The 17,195-nt window shown below is 47.1% G+C and overlaps 1 protein-coding gene across 2 annotated transcripts; it reads right to left on the bottom strand.

Annotated features, from left to right (window-relative positions):
* Positions 1–1,563: 1,563 nt before the first annotated feature.
* On the bottom strand, positions 1,564–16,835 carry Sash3 (SAM and SH3 domain containing 3). Of its 2 annotated transcripts, none has more exons than XM_021153516.1 (8): positions 16,545–16,835; positions 8,581–8,676; positions 8,081–8,227; positions 5,567–5,708; positions 4,236–4,384; positions 3,876–4,085; positions 3,573–3,723; positions 1,564–3,063 (listed from the first exon to the last, which is right to left on the bottom strand). In XM_021153516.1, the coding sequence occupies exons 1-8, from the start codon at positions 16,599–16,601 to the stop codon at positions 2,870–2,872; spliced, it is 1,146 nt and encodes a 381-aa protein (XP_021009175.1). In that variant the 5' UTR covers positions 16,602–16,835; the 3' UTR covers positions 1,564–2,869. The 2 variants fall into 2 exon arrangements, with proteins under 2 accessions (XP_021009175.1, XP_021009177.1); XM_021153518.1 differs by having other exon boundaries at positions 1,564–3,060.
* Positions 16,836–17,195: the final 360 nt, after the last annotated feature.

The raw sequence follows: 17,195 nt of genomic DNA, 5'->3' as shown, positions 1-17,195 counted from the left end.
ATAGTACTTTGTCTTTCTTCTTGATATAGTCAACTTTTACAAGAAAGCCGAACATATATAATTTAAAAATTTGAGAGTACAGAAAAATCATAAAGATTTCCTTGGGTCATTAGTTTGCTACAACATGCTGCTACTGGAAGCTAACATAGTCTTGCATGAACACATGGTAACGTAATTGGCCATTTGTGTTATTTCTGATTTCTTACAGACATACTTGTTGTGAATATCTTTATCGAGATATCTTTGTACACTTGTGTGACTTCTTTTATATGATAAATCATGGAAGAGGAAATGAAAGGCTGTGTTAAAGGGTCAGATTTCTTTTGAAGGGCTCACAGCTGTTGCAAAGCTTGTTGGATAGGGGTGAATGTGGGTCTAAGGACATGGAGTTGGTGACTGGAGAGATGGCTCAGTAGTTAAAAAGCACTTGTTCTTGAAGAGGACCTGGATTCAGGTCTCAGCACCAACAGGATGACTCCCAAACATACGTAATTTCTGTTCCAGATGATCCAACACCCTCTTCTGACCTCTCTGGGCACCAGGCACGTATATGGTTCATATTTATATATTCACCTATGAAGACAAAGCACTAATACATATAAAATAAGTGCAACTTTTTCTTTCTTTCTTTCTTTTTTTTTCAGAGCTTAGGACCTAACCCAGGACCTTTTGCTTGCTAGGCAAGCACTCTACCACTGAGCTAAATCTCCAGCCCCAATAAGTGTAATTTTTGAGAGAATATGGGCTTGGATATCATGTAGACATCTTGCTCTGTGGCTTTCTGGTCACCCTCTCTAACCTCTCATCTTGTTTCTTCCTCTGTAAATTGGATAATGATGATGACCATGGTGATGATTGCTATCTCAACATATAAGTGTTCAGTAATGGTAGCAAGGACGCAATAGTTCTCTGGGCACTTATTTCTTGGGCAAAGATAATGCTCATAGCTTTCTGATACCCAGAGTCATAGGGGCAGTACGCTTGAACAGCCTAGAGTGGCCTCCTATTTACTCTGGTAGCGTATCTCACTCTAATTGGCCCTTCCTAGTTCAGGAAATGCACGAAAAAAGCCCAGGGTCTCCATCACCACGCCACTTCCAAGGAAACTGTGACACTTTAGTGTATCCAGAGTGAGGCTCAGGAGGAAGGCTTTAGAAGACAAGCCCTGCAAATCCTAGCTGTTCCACTTTTGTTCCCTGTAAGCCCCCTCCCCAGTGTAGACCCTTCTTCACAGGGATGAAGGAGTTTAAAGGGCTCCTATTGAAGTGATTATGGGAAGAGGGAAGTAGCTCTTCTCCTGCCAGCTCTCACATCCCAACAAGACCTGTGGCTATGGTCATATGAGCCCAGTTCTCGGTAGGGATGTGTGGAAGGATGCACAGAGCCAGCTGTACCTTTAGATGGAGAGTTAGGTTAGCAGAGTCAAGGATACTTGCATCCTCAGGGAGGGGAAAGATGGCCCTGAATGGACAATGAGTGGATATTTTGCTGAGGTCAGCTTTAAATTGGGAGTTATCCCTGCCCCAACCCTCTCTCCATAGGAAAGAAAACAGACGACAGTAATTAAGTTCTATTTATATTTATTGCTACTAATTTGTCTCCCTGCTACTCCTTATGTACATTCAACTCCTTTGCCCAAACTCGAAGTTATGAAAATCCCTGGTAGTAGTAGATCAGAAGCATGCCCACTTACTAAGTAGGTAGTCCTACCTGTGATGGGCACAGTTGACCCAGCTTCAGGAAGGACTGCTCTTGCTATTGGAGTCAAGGGTACCCCAGTAATAGTTGTGATAATCTCCTGATCCTGTGGAGTTAGGACACTAAAATCTTTAGCAGAGCAATGTTGGGTATAGTGGAGCCTCCAATGTCAATCAAAGGCTCCCTTTGCTTCAGAAGATCCACATAAATGACCAAGCCTGGGTCCATACCCGCATCTGGCTTGCAGGAGGCAGGTGCATTATTGGAAGCCAGGTGTCACCATCTTCAATCAGCCTGTAGGAAATCTCATTTGAAGGAGCCAAGAAACAGGTGGAGACACTTATCATATGAGCTATGGGCATTGTTTTAAGTTGGGAAATGGTGGCACTCAGTTTGGGTCACACAGAAAGGTATGAGATGACTGAGAAGGCATCAGGTTTCACTGGAAACCCTAGGCCCTTACAGCCTCTTCAAGAAGCCTACTCACTGGTGTCCTGGCTAGCAGGCAGCGAGAGAGCAAATATTTAAAGGTACACAGTGTCAACTGGTGGGACCCTCAATAACTGCCTATTCGAATCCCGACCAGGATGAAGTCAAAAGAAGCACAGACATAGTTCAAGTCTTGTGACTTAGTGGTCAGACCTCGAAAATGTTGAGAAGGATAGTGGAGAACGTGTGTGAAGGTTCTTTCAAACCTCATTAAGGAATTCCAAACTCACTATGTCCACCTGAGATCCTTTGAAGGAGCAAGCTTCCCCAGGGCTTAAAGAGTGCTTTGAGACAGTGGCTCGGCGTCCTTCTTAGAAGCAATGGGACAGTGGCGTGAGGGTAAGAAGGTTTTTGGGGCCGTGATCACATGGCATGGCTAGGTCCCTTGGTGCCCCACTTACATGGCCATAGTGGGAGAATAGGAGGTGCCAGAAGGGGCCATATTGTCAGTCACTGGTGGAGGGAGAGAATCCAAAGGGCAGCATATGCCTTTGGGCAGTCCCTTATCCACTCTATCTGAGCCTGTAGCATCCTGGTAGGGGCCTCAACCATAAGCCTCTCTGGGGAAGCAGGGCCAGATTCTGCACCAGTCCTCTGGTCCTATGCCATTATGGGAGGCCACACCCATCCCTGCAGTCTCTGCAGCTAGGGTTCAGCCTCAGCCTTAAAGGACATTTTCGCATCAAGGTGCCCCAGACAAGGAGAGACCCTGCAGTTGCTCTTCTGTGCCTGCCAGCTCTGCCTCATCACGCCCACTCTCTGAGCCCTCAAAGCAGCCGGAGTCACGTGGGATGTCCACCTTGGGTTCTGACACTGTGTGCGCCACAGGCTCCTGGCTGCTCTCTGCACCCTCTTCAGCCTCTTCACTGCCAGCTGCTGGGAATGAAGAGAAAATGACAGGACTGGGTCTTAAACGGGATGGAGGTGAAGCTAGGGGTGGGATAGCAGCGTGTTTGCAGAAGCCCTCGGTGCCCGGGTCATGGGCTGGGAACACTTAGGCAAGTCTTTTGTAGGCAGGTCAGCTTTTCTGACTCTTCCCACCACCTCTGCTTCCCTTCTCCCAACGTCCAGCATACAAGGTGGCTAGGAGCTGTTCCCAGGCCCAAGAGCTCAAACATCTCCAGCACCAAGCTGGTACCCAGCAGCCTGGACTTGGACTCTGGGGCTATTACCCAGCTTCATGCAAATGCCTTACCTTCTCTGGTCTCAATCTCCCCTCTGATCCAAAAGGGAGTTGGGCCTGATTACCTCTATGATGTATTCCATTCCCCACCCCTACATTTCCCTGGAAACACCAATTCAAGTGTGGAAAGTGCCTTCTTACTGCAAAAGGCACTCTGGGGCAGAGTACAAACCTATGGCCACACCCTAGTAAAGCCACTCACTGTCATAGTCCAGTAGCAGCTCTGCAGCTGTGAGCAGCTTGGCCCGGTGTTGTGGGTCCATGATGTTCAGCTCATTGAGGTGCGTTTCCCGCAGCTCTTTGAAGTCTTCGAGCGTCTGGTAGCCATTGAGCAGTAGGGTGGATGTGTGTTCCTGGGGGGAGAGGCAGGCGGCCATCAGTCTCCTTTGTAAGCCACCCCTGCCTGGAACCTTTCCTCTGTACATAGCAGTTGTCCCCTTGACCCCATCCCAGTGGCAAGTCTGCCTCCTTTGCTCCCAGACATTAATGCAAATCCGATTCAAACCTCTAGGCCAATGCGCTCCAGCAGTTCATGCAGAGTCTTGGGCTTGGGCCTCTTGCCTTTGCTCTGTCGGCGACTGGGGCGTACAGGCCCCACAGCCTCCTCGGGTAGCACATCCACGTAGATGAATTTGAAAGAACCCAGCTTGCCATTGAGCAGGCCCAGCCATGTGCCCACAGGTGGCTTTTCAACGATCTGGATCACATCTCCTTTCTGGGGGGTGTGGGTAGGGGTAGGAGAGAAGAAAGCGGGGAAGGAAGGGGTCACTAGGCTTCTGCTGATACTTTCATATTTAGGCTTTTGCTTCCTTTCTTTCTGGTCGAAGCCTGCCAGGCTCTGGCAGGACTCAGATGCCAACTTTACCTGCAGTTTCAATGAGTCGTGGTCATAAGGGCTGGGAGTGAAGTCAGTGTGGACTCGGGCACGCCCACAGAAAGGCCCCGTGTACTGGGGAGCCGGTGACTCCTCTAGGAAGCTTCCGGAGCCTGGGCCAGGACTACAGAGTTCACTGCCTGCAGGAGATGGACAGAGAGGAAGCATGTCGTTGTCTCAAGGCAGCTGGGCTAGGCAGTGCCTAGCAGGGGCACTACAGGGAGCTCCCAAGGTTTCCACTGGGGCCACAAGCTGTACTCTAGCAGGAAGTGCAGAAGTGATTTGGATCCATCCCTGTAGCCACTCTGGTGAATCATAGCTCTTTACCTCTAGGGCTTTAGACAATGAAGAGCTGGAGAGTTGACTCACAGAGACTAAAGAATGGACAAAACCAGGAAGCCTTTGGGGCCCAGCAAGGCCAATGTCCTACTGAATGAGTTAGGAAATCAGAGGCCAGGTAGACCACATGACCTCCCCAAGGCCTCTCATGTATAAGTGATGGGGCTGGCTCTACTCCACTCCAGGCCTTCTTACTCTCACTAGACTGCTCTTTCCACACAGGAAGACATACCTTGCAGGGTTCTCTTACTTTCGCAATTTTATAAGACAACGTTTAGTAGCAAGGCCTAATGAAGATGCGGGCATACTTGCTCTACCAGAGAAGGGCAGGATGGTGGGCATTTTAAGTGGATTTCAGTGGGAGGTAGAGAGATGTGTCTGTAGAGCCAGAGAAAGAGTGACAAAAGTGGGGTGAGCTCCAGGGACTCCTTCAGGCAAGGTACCTCAGGCTAGCCCCTGAACTTCTAGATGTTCAGGGGCACCATAAGCACAGTACATAGAGCTCTTGGGTCCAGGAGCACGCCTCTTAAGAACTAAAAACTCTTGTCTCTGGACTTCAAGGTGGGATGGTTCAGACACTCTGGAGGCCGTAACACATACATTCCCTTGGACAACTGAGGACAGGCTAGTTTAAGGGGACAATGAGGCGCTTCCTCTGCTCGTGGGCCTCTCAGGGCCTGAGATAACAAGTGGAAGCTCCTGTGAGGCAGATCCGAGTTCAATAGTGGGTCACTTGGCAAAGTCACTTAACTTCCTTGAGCCTCAGTTTTCCACATCAACAAAGTGGGGATAACAGTACTAGTCCTATCACGTTGTGATGAGGATTTAATGTGAAGTGGGTTGAGATGGTTCCAGTAAGCAGAAGACAAATCCACGATTCTCTTTCAACCCTTTCCCAGAAAAGCCCCTGGCACTGCCCCAGTCTGGTTTTGGCAGTGACATGCTCCAGATTTGGCAGGTGTCCACTCACTTCCCCTACTCACCTGTTGATGTCTGGCGGCTGAGAGATGGCGGCTCACGCTCTTCCTGCTCAGTAAAGGCCAGGGCCATCTTCTCAGGCCCGGGGCTGTCCAGGCTGCAGTCTGGAGATGTTGGAGAAGCTGAGCCCTCTTCCAGCGTGTCTCCCTGTAGAAAGAGTGTGGGAGGGTCTGAGAAGCCTTGCTGGGGTAACATAGGCCAAGCCCCCAGTGCAGTGGAACTGGGTATGAGCCTGGTGCAGTTCACAGTTTTGTGACAGGCTCAGTACCACATTCCGAACCTTAGTTTTCTCTTTTGTAAAAAAAAACTGGGTTGGCAGACCTGGATTTCCTAGGTTACAGAAAGAGGCACTTAGTGAAATACTTTGTCAGCTTCCAGTGCTGATGGACATGAAGAAGAGGCCAGAGCAACAAAGATTGGACTTGGGGCTGTGTGCTTGATCCAGTCAGGCAGATAATTATGTCAAAGAACAAATGTCCAGATTCTTGTGTGCCAGGCTGGCCTGCCATTTCCTTTAATCCTCGAGGTAATGCCTGAAGAGAAGTGGTGTGGGTGGCCTGAGTTTTCAGATCGCTAACTTTGCCAAGGCCTGTGGGAAACAACTAGGCAGCTTGACTCCAGAGCTCCTCACATCTCGAGTCAGTGCATCTGAGTGCTGTTGGGTACCAGCTGGTACCAGAATAAAACACATGATGATTTGCCACTTCCTATGTTGTGAATCTTCCCCATCAATGGTCAACACCGGGTACAATTGCATGTCCCTGGATAAATTCTCAAAAGAGATATCTAGGTTATCTCTGTTGCCTAGATACTTATACACACAAATGTCAGTAGCGTCTGTAAGAATAACAGGTTGTGCTAGAATTAGGGGATGATGGATTTTGAAGATTTTTAGCATCGCCTTTGTCCTAGCTATCTTTATGTCAACTTGACAGAAGCTAAAAGTCATCAGAGAGGAAGGAGCCTCAGTTATGGAAATGCCTTCATGAGATCCAGCTGTAAAGCACTTTCTCAATTAGTGATTGATGTGGGAGGGCTTTGGTTATAATGTTACATTACAGCAATGGTAACTCTAATTAGGACAACCTTTGTTTTTAGTAGCATGTAGATTTAAAGCTAGCTCTCTGTGTTTCTCTGCCTGTTTCTCTGTCGGTCTGTCTCTGTCTCTTTGTCGGTCTCTGTCTCTGTCGGTCTCTGTCTCTTTGTCTCTGTCTCTGTCTCTGTCTCTGTCTGTCTCTCTCTCTCTCTCTCTCTCTCTCTCTCTCTGTGTATGTTTGGTAGTGTTGGTGATTAAATCCAGATCTTTGTACATGCTAGACAAGTACTTTACTGCTGATTTCTGTCAGTCTATAGAAATTGATTTAACAACTGCCTTGCAAAATTCTTGACAATTAACCAACTGCTCTCACAAGCCAGTTGAACTGGCTTGTGTATTCAAGACTCCTATAAGAGCCACAAGCACAAGCAGTCTGCTGTGTGCTCTAAGCTTCCAGGGCTGTTCCTGCCCCATAGCTCTCTGTATCACCTTCCTCCTTGGGCTGAAGTTAGCAACCTCCATTTTCTTTACAGTCTTTGAATTAATGATGGTTCAACTGATCTACTTGTCTTTCTTTTAAAGATTTTAAAATTATGTGTGTGTATATAAGAGCGGATGGGATGCTGTTGGTGGGTATATGCATATCAGTGCAAGTGCCTTGGGAGTCCTGAAGAGGGCCTTGGATACCTTGAACTGGAATTACAGGTGCTTTTAAGTCACCTACGATGGTTGTTGGGAAGCAATCACCCATTCTCTGAAAGAGCAGTATACACTCTTAACTGCTGAGCCACCCCTTCAGTTAGTTCCACAATCTGTTCGACTTTTTGATGGTTACAAAAGTGATAGCATTCAGTGGGAACCACACTTGAAATCCAATCTTGAATTTGGATCTTTGCCCAGGTTGGCACTATGGAGTGTGAACCTCTCTGGTGATGCTGGGTAACAGCAGCAAGTCATAGCTCTCCATCAGCCATCAAACCATGAGGGGAAGCAAGTGATGCTCTGCACAGTGCTATGGTGTTAAGCTTAGTGGTGTCCAGTAGGTTAGGGGGTATGCATTCGCAACTCATGGCATTGTGAACTTATGGCTTATCGGGATGCAGCCACATGGTAAACAGAAGAGCATCTGTATTTTTCTCTCTATTTTCCTGGAATCAGTCCTCCTTAATCAATCCCATAGTCTTCTTCCAAAGTTTCTAATTGGATTCACATAGTTCAAAAAAGCTCATCTTCCTTTTAGCTACCCATCTTTACAGGAAGCTTCTACTGCCCAGACTTTCATCATTCCTCAAACACAGTCCTTTCCTGGCCAGCCTCCTGCTGGTAGTAGACCCCCTACCCACCAGAATCACCTCCATGTCTGCATTGAGCAGCATCTCCTCATTTTAGTAGTGACTATTCGGGTGATCATGCTCACTGCCCTGCCAGAATGGCCTCCTTAACCCTCCTTGGCCTCAGCCCACCCTTGGATTCCAAGCCTTACCATCTCCTCTGACAAGGCCTTCACCATCATCTTGCCCATCTTCCTGTTCATGGTTCGGGAAATGACTGCCCTCCACTTCTTTCCCAACTTTTTGCCACTCTTCCCAGAATCCTCCGGGGTAAGAACACCTGAATCATCTTCTGGAATCTGTGACAACAAAAGAAGAGGTACAGGGACCATGGTAACGCTGGCATGGATCCAGGTTTTGGTATACAAAAAAAGTCTTCAGGATCCTGAATTAGGTGGAGGTGATTGGAGAGTCACCTCGTCCCCATTCTCACCAGGCCCAGTCCTCTTCTCGGACTTATTAATTTGTGATTTAATTTGCTTTCTGATATGTAATTAATACCTGTAGGATTTTTGGGTGCAGGAATTTGGTGCCTAGGAGAAGTGGCACTGTGTTAAGAAAGCTTTGTCCCAGTAATGCTAATAATCCCTCCTATTTTCCCTTTCCCCTGCTACCCCCTCTTCCCAGACGACAAAGAATCTCTGAAACTCACATTATCATCCAGGTTAAATTCTTTCTCGCTCACCACAGGGGAGCTGGGCTTCGATTTAGCAAAATCCTTGAAGCTGCTGGAGCGCTGAAGTGAGAGCTGGAAGAAGCAGATGCTCTCATCAGTAGCGCTAAAATGATGGCCCCAGGGGTGGATCGCTTCTCCCTCTGGGCACACACGCCCACACCAGGGCTGGGTAGAGCCACAGAAACCGAGAGGCAAAGGGACAAGATGTACATTTCTGCTATCCTTAGCCACAGAACAATTGACTTCTGGCATCAAATGCTTCATACCTCTATGCAGTTCCAGACTAAACCCAAATTTCTACCACTGAAAGTTTGGTCAGAGAGCCCTGGCATGAAAGATTTAATGGGTCAGAGTCAACGTATGCTTTAGCATATATGAAGATGCCAGAAGGGAACTCGGTTGAGATCCCTTCCAAAAGCATGCCTCTGGCTTCCACGTGGCTTGTACACTGAGCCAGGCTGCTAACACAGAGACGGGGTAAACACATCCAGGCCTATAGACTGATGAACTCATGTCTCAGAAGAGAAAATCCCACCAGATGCTTGCATGACACTTTCTAGAAAAACCACAGACTTACTTACTTATAGAAGACGCCCATAGATTTGGTTCATAAATGATTGGAGCTAATTCAGTTTAAGAAACCCACCATGTTGTTTCTCTTGACTCATCTCAGCTTTTAACCTCAGCCACAGATGTGAGAACCTGGCAACTGATGACTTCTCCTACTGTTTGGACTTTGAGGCATGGCCTGTTGTTTGTGTGGATGAGACTATCTACAGGAAGTGATCTTTAACTGTATATACATGTACATGCTGAGATATCAGCCAGAAAACAGGACAGGACAGGTAACTGGGATAGCTGCAGGCACAAAGAGCTGAGGCTAAGCCTGTGTCATGATAAACAGACAAGACCAGAAGACACACACAGGAACCAGGGTTCACAGATGGCCAGACAGATAGAGTGGGGATAGACTGCAGACACCCAAGATAAGGGCTTGAGGAACCAGAGCTCCAAACCCTGACTAAAGCTGAAGGTTTCACATCCTTCTTCCTACTAAATGGGGGTGTGTCCAGTGACAACCCCCTACCCCAGAGCAGAGGGCAATATCGCCTGCCCCTCAACAAGTGCAATTTGTCCAAACTCCTAAGAGATGTAATGTGGCCCTCTGGTACTTTTTCTGGGTCTTGACCAAAGCTGAATCAGCAACTGGGTTTCAGGGTCATGTATTCCTAGAGGTAGTTGACCAGAAACTAGGTCAGCAGTCAGGCCAAGCAGAAACTAGCTTTATCCGGCCACGTACGTGCAGCGCCTGGAGCCTTGGTTGGTCTGTAAGCTCCCTTTGTGATCAAGACCTGGAAAGTGGGACCATGAGTGTATACACAGAGAGGAATGTCTGACCATGTGGCGATTCCCATGATTCCCATGTGTCGCCTCCATCCTTGGCACCCGCCCACATTATTCTTTACTCTCTTTCTTTCTTTCCCCGCTCTCCTCTACCTTGCATCTATTTCCTTTTCTTGTATGGTAGGATACAGCTGCCTGGATGACTTCCCTCTCGTATTGCATGGAAAAGAGGGAACAGAGAGAGGGTGGGCACTAGGCTGGCTTGGGCCCAAGAAGAGCAGGCTAGGTTGCTATTTATAGTCTGATGGGGCCTATTGTGGCCTTCCCTCCATAACTGCTTAGCCTAGTCTCCAGACCAGGAGGCTGAGAGTCGCCCCTGAAACCCCAGGGACTTGCGAGGCTGGAAAGCAAGCAGGAGGGTAGATGTGGGGTAGGAAGTTGGCTTTGTTAGGGAAGAGTAAACTCAGTGCTAGGCTGTTCTAATCACAGCTCTTTCCCCGGGGCCTTTTCCTGTCATTAATCTGTAGGCTGGGAGGCTGGGAGGAAAGGCCTTTGACTCCCAGGCTCTTGCAATGGCTCCTCTGAACTTAAGCTCAAAGCATAAGGAGACAACCCAAAGGGCCATGAAGATAATTCTGGAACTTGGGCAGCTGGCCACCTCTTAGCCCAAATACATACATACATACATACATACATACATACATACATACATACATATGTCAGGTGCATACGATCTTTAGGCTATCAATGGCAAGAGTCAGCTAAGGTGGCTTTTTAACCAGGCCTTCCTCCATGTTCAAGGGCAGCCCCAAATATCCTGGTTGACTTTTGCTCACCCTGGGATAACCTAGTCTAGAGATGAGTTGAAATCCACGAGCTCAACATCATCATCGTCGTCATCATCATCATCATCGTCATTATCATTATCTGTGTTCCCTCTGGGGTGAGACCTGGCTAGGAGTTGTGCATGCAAGTGAGGAAGCATCACGTTTAAGGAGAGCTTAGACATGATGTTTCTTGAAAACAGCTACACACTGGGCATTGGGCCTTGCTAAATTCAACTCTGGTATGACTGGTATGTGTGGCCTCACACGACTTATTTAACCTTTCAAACCTCACTTTCTTCTTTCCTGCCACTGGCCAGCTGTGTGAGTTACTATTTTCTCCGTGCTGCTGTTTCCTCATTAGTAAAATAAAGACAAAACCTTCTGCTACACGGAGCTGCTGTCAAGTTGAACCAAGTACGAATTCAGTGCTGGGAATGTCACCTGACACATTTGTCCTTCCTGGAACACTGGTTTGTGTTCAGCCTTTTGTATGACCTATTTACAAACTCGTAACCTGGACATTTCCCCACAAAAAAATACTCTACTTCTAGTAATTGCTAGAGAAATCCCCTTTAGACACAGTTTACATAGAGACAACACAAACGTCCATCAGCTATAGAATGGACTAATTGTATTAGAATCATACAGAAGGACAGAAACCAGCAATGCAATGATCGCAACTATTTTCTTTATTTCAAAAAATATGACTAAATCTCACCACACACAGTCAATGAAAACGGCTCTGCTTCCCCCAAAAGTTTGACCCTTGATTCTCCCTACACAAAGTTTAAAGCACAGAGGAACTCGTTTAAGCTGTTGGAAGTCAGGAAAGTGGTTACCTTTGGGGAGGAGGGTATGTGGTAACAGGTAGGGCTATGAGAGAAGTTTCTGGAATTTCTTTTTTTCTTTTTTCTTTTTGGTTTTTTTTTTTTGTTTTTTTTTGTTTTTTTTTTTTCGAGACAGGATTTCTCTGTATAGCCCTGGCTGTCCTGGAACTCACTTTGTAGACCAGACTGGCCTCGAACTCAGAAATCCCCCTGTCTCTGCCTCCCAAGTGCTGGGATTAAAGGCTCGAGCCACCACCACCTGGCGTTTCTGGAATTTCAGAAATGAATTATTTCTTGAGCTGAGTGCTGCCTACCTGGGGATATCTATTTTAATGGAAACTCACCATATGGATATCATACTCAGATAAAAAACTGGTTCCTCTTCTACTATTTTCTTTCTTTCTTTCTTTCTTTCTTTCTTTCTTTCTTTCTTTCTTTCTTTCTTCTTTCTCCTTCCTTCCTTCCTTCCTTCCTTCCTTCCTTCCTTCCTTCCTTCCTTCCTTCCTTCCTATTAAGGTTTATTTATTATTATACATAAGTACACTGTAGCTGTCTTCAGATACACCAGAAGAGGGTGTCAGATCTCATTACTGGTGGTTGTAAGCCACTATGTGGTTGCTGGGATTTGAACTCAGGACCTTTGGGAGAGCAGTCAGTACTCTTGCCCACTGAGCCATCTTGCCAGCCCCTCCTACTCCATTTTCAAAGGCAGCACCCCTACAGAGATCCTCTCTGATCACCCCTCATGGCTTCCCCAGTGCACCAGGTGGCACACCTTTCCTACGTATTCCCTGAATTGCCCTCTCAGTTATTTCATTAGTCCATGCCTTAGCCTCTGTGTGTATGGGAAACCATCATAGAAAGGTTAACTACTAGCTATATGCCTAATAGTGTGCCAAGTTCTTCACATGTGATGACACCCTATTCCAGCATCATCAACTCCATATTATATCCCCAGCTCTCTGTGGAGGAAATGGAGATGCAGAGAAATTAAGTGTTCTAGGCAGAGTCCCATGGCTGGTAGTGGAGACACAAGAGCAGGGCACTCCTAAACCCAGGTCTGGGAACCCTGGAAGGCCACGTGATTAGCATGCTTGTGCCATCTCACAGTTGGTCCCAAGACAAGATAGAAAAAAACTGGGTATAGCGCTGACTACAGGCACTGTTTGCTTGAAGCCTCTAGGAGAACAGGCAGGGACAACTGTGGAGGAAGAACACTGGAATGGCCCCAGGCAGAAGATGGGATAGTCCCTCCACTTGGAGCTAGGAAGCATTTGAATGAGCGAGAGCTATGGGTAGTCTGAGGTGATGTAATAGTGGATCTGCCCATGGCTCTTCTGGGAGGCCAAGCAGAAACAATCATGGAAGGTCCTTGCTAGCCACACCAAGGGATGTAGGCATTCTCTTGTGAATAATGGACAGCCATGAGTTGAATATAATTTACCTATAATGTGTAGAATCAAAAGTCTTCCACATTTCAGATTTTGCTTTTTGAGACAGTGCCTCAAGCAGTCCAGGTTGACCTCTAATTTGCTATGTAGCAGAAAATGACTAATATTCATATTAGTTACAAGTCTATGGCTGCTATACTCAGCTTAAGTTGTGTTGGGTATGGAACTCAGAGCTCTATGAATACTAGATAAGCATTAGACCTTCCGATTTAAACAAAATCAAATATTTGCATATATATATATATATATATATATATATATATATATATATGATGAGCTATTTTGGTAATGTGCCATCTAAACATGAATTTCTTACATGTTTCATATAGTCCTTATATACATAGCTTGAAGGTAATTTTATAGAGCACTTATAGTGTGCCTGTGTTTTGACTGTGACCTTTCATGGGAGGTCAGGTGTGAAATTTTCTACTTGTGGCATCGTGTTGATTTTCAAGATCCTTCAGAGTTTGGAGCATTCCATATTTTCATAATAAGGATGCTTAACCTATAGTGTAACTACAGAGCATGCGTTGGTGGGGTGTTACTCTAGACCTGTGACATGAGACCCCACACACACACACCCATGGGGAGCAATGTGCTATTATTGGGAAAGGGAGAAGAAAGAGACAGAAAGGAAACAACAATGTAGCACTTGAACATGAGCCTAGGTTCTTTGCATTTGCCTTGGAGAGAGGCTAGAAAATAGGGATTCACTGGAGAAGGGCTCTCTTTAGGGAAGACAAATCTAGACCAAATCCCTCTCCACTTCTTAGACCTGGACATGGATGTTTGATGGAAGTAAGAGCAAAAGGAAAGTAGTTGGAACTTGAAGATGATGCAAGTGTCCACAGAGCAGCTAAGGGAGAATCCCTCCTACTCTAGAGCATCCTGCATCCTTATGAACCACAGTAGGTACCATGTTCTGAACCTACTGTAGCAAAGGCCTACTTCCTCCTCTGTTCTGTTGGCTTGTCTCATCTCTCAGTCCACAACTTTCTGGGTGTTCCTTGCAGAGTTCTTCTACTTGAGGACTAAATCTTATGCTTGTTACTCTTTCTTAGTGCTTCTGAGATCAGTTATGGGACAAGGGTATGCAGAGAAAAGGAGATAAGAGTCTGAAATTAAGCACCCTGGCTTGGAACGCTGCAACACACTCTGTGATAGCTCCAGCAAATGTCCCCAGTTGGAGTGTCCATTGTGAAATCAGTATATACCTGTCTCTACTCTGAGGTTGCAGTGAAAACTCCGCAAGCTAAACCGTGACTGAAGTACAGAGTGTAGCACGTGGCCGCTAACAAGCCTTCCCTCAGTGTGGCTCTCCATACCGTTAGGCCTTGCTTTCTGTACTTCAAGACTGGGACCTTGGTTTATTCTTTGCTGTGTGTCTTCTCCATCTGGGCTCATGCCAAAGCTAGCACCCCCTTGTAGGCAGAAGCACACACCGGAGAGGGTGCTCTCACAGCTATTATTCCAGTGAGCCCTACCTCCAGAGATCACTTTTTCTTTCAGAGGTCAAGAAACTGAGGCCCAGGGGAAGTACTGTCCAGGGTCCTATGGCAGAATGACAGGATTCTAACTCCACTTTCTTGCCCTCTCTCCAGTACATTTTCATTGGCTGAAGGAGGAAAAAGAGGCAGAAACAGGAGGGAGGAGCTTCCTTTGTCCCTGTATATTCCCTTCTGTCACATAACCTCAGTTTCCAAAGAGCATCTGGCAATCAAAGATGAAGCTGGCTACTGTCTCTGGGCCTTGGGACGATGCCACATCTTCTGGAGGTTTGGTTGTGTTAAGGGCATTTTTATAGTATGGGGCTTGAGTATGTGAAGGCAAACTCATCTGGCCTCCTGGAGGCTGCCAGAGGCGCTGGCAGGGGTGAGGTGCAGTTTGTGTGGACTAAAGGATGTGGACCACAGACTTTTCTAGAGGAAACCTGGAGGAATTCCCAGATGCAGGATCTGAGTAACTGGAGCCAAGAGAGAGGAAAGGGATTTCTTGTTCTGTATGCCTTGGGGCACCTCTGCCTGAGGTAGCTTCGATCTCTAGTGTCAGCTCTTTCTCAGACTTTTTCTTCCAGCTTGATTCTGCTGTGGTTTGGGGCCTACCAGGGTCTATATAGCAGTCTCTGTTTTTCTCATGAGCTTGAGAGCAAGGGGAAGTGGCTTTGCTCTTGAGGAGTGGCAGCCAATGACAAGCCTTTGGGGCCTAGTTTTGGTGGGGGTGGGGGGTGGGGTGACAAGGCCCTGTGTGAATATTCACAAATCTCTCCCTCCTCCACCTACCGCCACTGTGATCTTACAGAAGCAGCTGAAGTGGAGAGATTACAGCCGAAAGCGGCAGCCACCCAGATCCTGAGAGATGGGACAGGATGCACACCCCAATGCTCTCAGCCTGTCTCTTAGTTGTCGCCCACTGTCTGGGAACTGTTCTGATAAGGGGGCATCCCCCCACAGTTTACCTGAGTTGAATTCCATGGAAAAATGGATAGGGCACAGTGAGAGTCCTGGAGGCCCCTGATTACGGCTTGGGTGCTTGGATCTAGTCAGGCCTGCTTTGGACCATTCCTGCGGTCCACTTAGTCATGCAGACTGGACAGGCTGATTGCCTGGGAGAGTCCTGCCATAAAATGAACTCTATATATACAGCCAGGGTAACCTGGATATCAGAGTCTTCAAGAATCATTCAGTCTAGCTGCTGATGAACACTTCAGCCATTTTTGACAGCTACCTTCCTTCCTGGACTTTGAAATCCCCTTCCCTCCCCCAACGAACTTTTCCTCCTTAGCTCTCACACCTACTCACCATGTAAGTCATCAGCTCCATTTCTCATTTTTCATAAGTTCGCTTGCCCAGAAAGAACCTGTTCAAACCCCCCACACACACACACACACACCACCACCACCACCACCACCACCTGAACTTTACTGCATTTTGGTGGGCTCTTTTCCTGAGTCTGAAATTTACTTACTGCTTCATCTACAGTGGCCTGGGGGAGATGTTGTAGATCTGAGCCTAGTGGGCAATGGCTATGACTCCTGCCAAAGAGTTAGGGAGTCTGTGACCACCTTGGCTGGGTAGGCTAGTAGGGCCCTTTGAATGAGGTAGTCCCCAGAGGACACACTCGAGCAGAAGCAACACAGAACCCGAGCTAGGGAGACAAAATTAATTATGCTCTTTGGATTCAATTTGAACACTACATTTTGTAACTCTCCAACTGAAGTCTGTGGATTTAACCCTTACGTTCTTCAGTCTATCACTCTAGACTTCCAAAGGCCCAACTCATAGCTCTGTATTCCAGAGTTTAGAAAGTATCTTCAGTACTTTTACTACTCAAGTGAGCGTTGAGCCACATCCCCTTGCTTTCTGGAAAAACCCTCACCTCCAAGCTCAACATAGAGCCTTGGTTCAACTTCCACCTTCTAAGAGTCCATGAAGGCCTTGGTAGAGAGTGTAGAGGAGAGAAGGAAGGAGTGTGTGCTCAAAGATGCACCTTACCTTTTTCTTCTGAGTGGGCTCTTTGTCACTGGCGTTGGAGGGTTTGCGACGCAACATGGTCCTCTACAGAGATGGCACTCCTGCTCTGTTCTCCAAGGTGCTAAGATGCAAAAGTCTCTTGCTAAAGCCTCCCCAGCACCAGCCAGTTGGCACAGCATAGACTGAGCCTGGGGCTGCTACTCTTTACTGCTGCAGTGGCAGCTTGGGGGTGAGGGCCATGGACACCCAGCAGCAGCAGCAGCAGCAGCATACAGGAAACCTTGCCACGTGACCTGCTCTTACAGCAATCATGGCCCCTGCTGGCCTCTAGGGAGGAAGGAAGTTCCAGCTTCAGTCTCCAGAGATTCTGATGCAGACAGATCTTGAGTTGAACAGTCAGAGAAAAGCCCCAATCCTGTTGTCTCCGGTCATCCACTACAGTCCTTTCATGTTCTGGCTTATTTGGGCTCTACACTCACTGACTAAACCTCTGAAATCAGAAAGTGAACAATCTCCCTGCCTGTTGAGTAAATGCCCCCAGTCTATTTGCATCTTCCAAGTCATTACTGCGATCATGATTACCATTACTGTCACCCCTGTGGCCATCATCTTGATGGTTATCACTACTGCTACCATTACCAGATAGCCATTACTCCTACAACCGTGACGACC

The sequence above is a fragment of the Mus caroli genome, chromosome X (assembly GCF_900094665.2).
Source record: "Mus caroli chromosome X, CAROLI_EIJ_v1.1, whole genome shotgun sequence".
NCBI classification, from domain to species: Eukaryota; Metazoa; Chordata; class Mammalia; order Rodentia; family Muridae; genus Mus; species Mus caroli.
The sequence above is the reverse complement of the archived record's forward strand: the minus strand, read 5'-3'. Positions and strand labels throughout refer to the sequence as shown.

Bases quoted from the DNA above. Each gene is read 5' to 3' on its own strand.
- Sash3 (XM_021153516.1), bottom strand. From the start codon at position 16,601: ATGTTGCGTCGCAAACCCTCCAACGCCAGTGACAAAGAGCCCACTCAG. The intron at 8,677-16,544 runs GTAAGGTGCATC...TGCTTCTTCCAG, and splicing joins AGCCCACTCAGAAGAAAAAG to CTCTCACTTCAGCGCTCCAG. The intron at 8,228-8,580 runs GTGAGTTTCAGA...TTGTTGTCACAG, and splicing joins AATTTAACCTGGATGATAAT to ATTCCAGAAGATGATTCAGG.